The sequence below is a fragment of the Chelmon rostratus genome, chromosome 11 (assembly GCF_017976325.1).
Source record: "Chelmon rostratus isolate fCheRos1 chromosome 11, fCheRos1.pri, whole genome shotgun sequence".
Classification (NCBI taxonomy): domain Eukaryota; kingdom Metazoa; phylum Chordata; class Actinopteri; order Chaetodontiformes; family Chaetodontidae; genus Chelmon; species Chelmon rostratus.
Genome location: NC_055668.1, coordinates 10277814 through 10283069, shown reverse-complemented (window position 1 = coordinate 10283069; position 5256 = coordinate 10277814). Strand labels below are relative to the sequence as shown.

At 43.1% G+C, this 5256-nt stretch overlaps 1 protein-coding gene across 1 annotated transcript in view; it reads left to right on the top strand.

Annotated features, from left to right (window-relative positions):
* Positions 1-1806: 1806 nt before the first annotated feature.
* Positions 1807-5256, top strand: part of itga9 (integrin, alpha 9) — a 49087-nt gene continuing 45637 nt past the window's right edge. Inside the window, exons 1-3 of the mRNA XM_041947609.1 lie at positions 1807-2272; positions 2557-2684; positions 4196-4302. Of these exons, the coding sequence (XP_041803543.1) occupies positions 2085-2272; positions 2557-2684; positions 4196-4302 (423 nt within the window). The 5' untranslated portion in view covers positions 1807-2084. The remainder of the gene's footprint in view (positions 2273-2556; positions 2685-4195; positions 4303-5256) is intronic.

The window sequence follows — 5256 nt, the reverse complement described above, 5'->3', positions numbered from 1 at the left end:
ACAGAACACCCTTTGTCAATCATTTATCCTCACTATCACTACACTACAGTACCTTGTGTGTTAAACCCAATAGCTTATCTTATTAGCTGGTGTAACTGTGTTCAGCCTGTCTAACAGAGGATAAAGTATGATAACATCCTGTTGACATCACAGCAAATCTGGGTTTTAAAGGTCCTGTTGGTCGTCGGTCACATACCTCAGCAAGGGTGACCTTTGTTTGACCTTTATATCTTTCCTCCACAACAAAAAGTGTAGTTTTATGTGTAAAGTAATGAAAGTCAGAATGAACTTTATTGGTTGGTCGATTATGTTGACACTTACAAAGAATTTGTGGTTTTGTTGTTCTCAATTTAGGAGGAAAGAAATACATACATACTGTGGCATTAAACGAAAACTGCAAACTTAAACACCAGGAATCCACTCCGAAAATATTTTAAGACGTAGTGGTTTGTATCAGTGAAGATGCAAATATAAGGAAGTAGCGTATTGGACCAACGAAAAACTTCCAGTCTGGTTGTGATGTCACAAAATCATGCTTATACATCTTAAACTCCGATGTTAGGTGAGTTCAGGAAACTTTCCGGCCTTAGTGCATCATTCTGCACAGCGAAGCCCAAACATCCCTGTGAATGAGCAAGAAGCAGAACACAGTTTGAGTGTAGGTGGGCCTTAAAACAGCAAAGAGAACAAATTCACATGTAGAGGTGGATACAAATGAAGACCTAAAACCTAAACAAATGCAGGCAAACCTAAACATGGAGCTGGACAACAAGCTTCTGTATATTCTGCTGAGATTGTTTGTATGTGCTTGGAGTCTGGTAGGAGTGCATGGCACAGTTCAAAGAAAACTGAAATGTGTTATGGATTATAAACATCTATATACAGATGTGGCTTATGTGCATATTGAAAAATATGTACCGAATATATATATATATATAATGCGCAGAACCACATATATGACGATGAGGGGTTTAATGTACTGTACATGCTATTGCACAATGTATAGACAGTGGTTCCAAACCAAGAAGGTGTAAGGCAACATTGAGGAGTTGCTCCAGATGAGAAAGAAAAGAGGAAAAAAACAAAGAAACATTTCCGTTACAGGATATTTGTCTTTTTCAGACTCTCATTGAACCTTTGCCTTTTTTTGGAAAGCTTGTTCATTTATTTCATCAGGACTCTATAGTATTCAAATTAAAGAAGGAAATTAAAGTGGTCACAACTGGGAGACATTGCTTTGTTTTCAGGGGACAGAGGGAGAAACCACATCAGAGGGGTCTCGTGAGTGGGTTTTCATTTTGTAAGCGTTTGCAACAAAAGCTCTCTTATTATAAAAGCTTTGGATTCCTCCGGACAGTTTACTCACATCTCTGTCTCACTGTGCTGAGAAATCTCACGAAACCCGATTCGAACTCTCAGAACAGCTTTAATAAATGAAGATGAAGACTCAGTTCATCCGGACTGGGAAACGTTAGATGGCAGCAGTGCGCCCTCATCCCTCACTGTAGGTGACTGGAGCCCCCGAAGCCCACGGGTGAAATGTGATGCTTTGCGCCTCAAAACCATTCGCGTCTCTCCGTGACCGCGTTACCCGTGTCGCTGCACCACAATGAAAACAGTATTCCGGTTTCATCTTTCACACTAAAAGCCTTAACGCGCTCTAACATAATCTCAAGCCACAGTGGTGCTTTTATTTAGAGCGACACTTCCGGTCTCATCCCTGCTGCCTCTTGCTAACTTGACAGAGCTGACCGCATTTATCACCGCGACAGGGAGCCTGCGAGCAACAACTTTCTCAGATTGACACAGAATGGAGAGAAGCTGACGCACCGTTATTTACCGGACCGTTAACTTTCCTCCTCAAGCCTCTCCTCATGCCATCACAGCCAACACGCTGCGCTAGACCAGGAAGGAAGAAGCGAAAACTAGTTTTGTAACAGTTTGAACACTGAAGAGCTGACAGTTGCTCATTATTGTTTTTTCTTCTTCTTGACCACTGAAGAGCTGACAGTTCCTCTTCTTTTTTTCTTTTTCTTTTTTACTTTTTCTGAGTTTTGGACACTTGAACCGCGTTATTACGCACGATGCGCAAAGGGATGGCTCCTCTTTGGAGACAAAAAACCGGATTACAAAATGTTTTCTACGTCTATCTCTCTCTTTCAGTGGCTTATTCTTACAATATAGACTTAGAGCATCCTTTGGTGTTCCGCGGACCAAATTCTAGTTTTTTTGGCTATTCTGTGCTGGAGCATTATCATGACAACACACGCTGGTGAGTCCCATATTGCAATGTTGCTGCAAATGCTGTTGCTGTTTTGTCTCAATGATACAATGCATTTGTAATTTTTTGAGGCAAATCCAAATCCTGCATCCACACCCAATAAATGTAAGACAATAATGGTAATATTCGTCATGAAAAGCCATTTCTTTCTCTGCTGGCAGTAGATTTGCTTCTTATTTATAGGTTTCAGTGGCACAAATTAAAGATACTGTAAGGTGTTTGGCGGGTGAACACCCCACTGTATCCCATCCTCTCCCCTCTTCTTCTGTCTGCAGGGTAATAGTGGGGGCTCCGAGGGCAAACTCGACCTACAGTAGCTCTGTGCACTCTCCTGGAGCTGTATATAAGTGTCGGGTTCACAGCAACCCAGAGCGCCGCTGCACAGAGATGGATCTGGGAAGAGGTCAGTCACCGCTGCCTGCCGCAGACATGCAAGAGCCATAAGGACATGTACACTAACTGCAGCCTCAGGGCAACACATGCACCCACTCACAACTGGAACAGTTCAGAAAGGAACACAGAGAAGTTCACTATCTGATGCTACAGTCCACACACACACACACACACACACTTACTTGGGCTTTCCTGCTGCCTTTTCTTGTCCACTCTTTGCATAAACTCCCCCAAGCATCTGTTTTGTTTTATCAGAATAATGCAGCCTTATACTACTCTTAACAGTGCTACGGTTGTTCTGTTAGGTCTGAACCTGTCATATGGAGACATGCAAAAGAAAAGGGGGTTCTGTGTGCATGGGCCTATAAATGTTTTGATAAATAAGATTTATGCTCCTGCTAATATTTTCCAAGCACGTGAGCCAAAAAGTTGAGCTTCACCCGTTGAAACCCCCGGCTCTGTTCTTGTGGTCAAGAAAGCCGGGTGCAGGCATGGCTTTGATATTGCTGTGCTCAGTCAATGTGTCACCCGAAAAAACAAAACTAAACATACATTACCGCACCAAACATCCAGTACCGCAGTGAGGGTGTCGTGCTCGGTGCTCAGTGAGCCGCACGGGCCGGAGGACCTGGACTCCGACGGGCCTCTGGGAGCCCAAAACACTCTGAGACAGAGAAACACTCACAGCCACATGCCATTGTGCTGAATCAATTGTCTTCAGGGAGAAAGAGAATAAAACATGGGGGAGGGGGGCAAGGAGGGGAAATTTGGACTCTTAAAAAGTACCATAGATCTTTTTATTGGCTTTTCCCTCCTAATTCTGCACATTTATGTAAATTTAACTGTTAGTGGTTCTCTGTTCTTCTTCATCCTTATGATTTACGATCTTCATACACTGATCAAGGGTTCACAGTCAGTAATGTTAATAGCATTACAAAGCAGTATGATATGCACATTAGTGAGCTATTTGGATTTTTATATCCGTATGTGGACTTCTGACATTTGATTGCATTTCCTTGGCCTCAAGGAAACTGTAACAGGCATATTTCATTGTTTTCAAACAATTAATGGATTGATTGAGGAAATGATGAATTATGAATGTAATCATTATTTGCTGCTCTAAAGGGATCTTTTTTTTTTAAAAAAAAAAAAGGAATATTAACCAATATATTGTTGTTGTATTAGACTTGTTTAACGCTCAAATATCAATATTGATTTCATTCTCAAAAATCCAGTGTTGTTGTTGGGCTAAACTGCTGTTGATATAATAGATTTCCTCTTTGAGTAAAGGTGACTGACTGTATTGACCGTCCAGTAAGGGCTGTACGGTAACAGGCGAGTTGTTGTGAAGAAAACGTTGAACTGATCTCCAGTGTTTCAAACCGTCAAGTGTGAAAAGCATCACACGCTCAGCAGAAATAAAGAATGAAGCCCACAACTGACAAGCAACAAGTTATTTGCTCCAAGACATCCTCCGTCTTGATGACTCAACGTCTGCAAACTGCTCTCATTGTCTTTCAGGAAACAGGCCGAGAGAGTCGTGTGGGAAGACGTGCCAGGGTGACAGGGATGATGAGTGGATGGGGGTCAGCCTGGCCCGCCAGGACAGAGCCGACGGCAAAATACTGGTGAGTTCAGGGACACGACGCCGCAGTCACCACGCCAAATTGTTTAATGCGAACCATGTACACTCGTAAAAACAGACCTGATTATACCGCCATCATTGTTACAAATGTTGTACCATGAACCGCACTGTTAAACCACAGCTGCTCTCAACATTACAGCCCTCGTATAGCAACAAGGCCTTTCCTTCCATTCAGGGTTACATGCTGCTTATGAGCTTTTTGCACAAGTACGTTTTTCAAAGCTGGAGTAACAGCTAATGTCAGACAGATTTGGAAACCGCCAGTGCAGTTACATAATGCTATGAAACATTTACCTCGTGTTTGGAGCTGGACGAATCGGTGGAACAGGGTTTGTCAAGAGCAGATTGTTGTTTATAAAAATCGAGAGAGGGGATTTAGAGAAATAGACTAACGAGTGGTGCTAATCCCAGAGGTGCTTGGCTGGGTGTTTGCACAGAGATCATAGGGCAGCTGGCTGAGTTTGTTTAGGCTTCAGCCCCTCTGCGGTGGTCCCGTCCAAGGGCAGCCTTTCATTAAACGTTAACCCCCGAGTCTCCTGCACGGTGGGTAGCGAGGGAACTAGCAGCCTTCCAGGGCAGTTTGAAGGCGACTGGTGGACGGGACAGCTCTTGAAACACTCATGACAGGTGTGAATGTTTTGGAGTACCTGCTGCTGATCAACCTCCTCCTCTTGGAGTCAAAAAATCAGAAGAATTCCTCCGTCTACAGACGTCCAGATAATTGTCTGGCCTGTTAAAACTTGATTCCTTTCAATATGTTTGTCTTTTTTCCGTTGTTTTATACCTCAGTGGAATGCACTGGCATGATATCCAAACCTTGGCTCTACTCGTCAGTCAGGCCGTCTAAATTTGAAGACTTCTCAAAGTTGTCAATCATAAGAAATTGAGCGCGGAGTGCTAGAACAACAAGCATCGAGGCCAGACAGGGTTATGATAA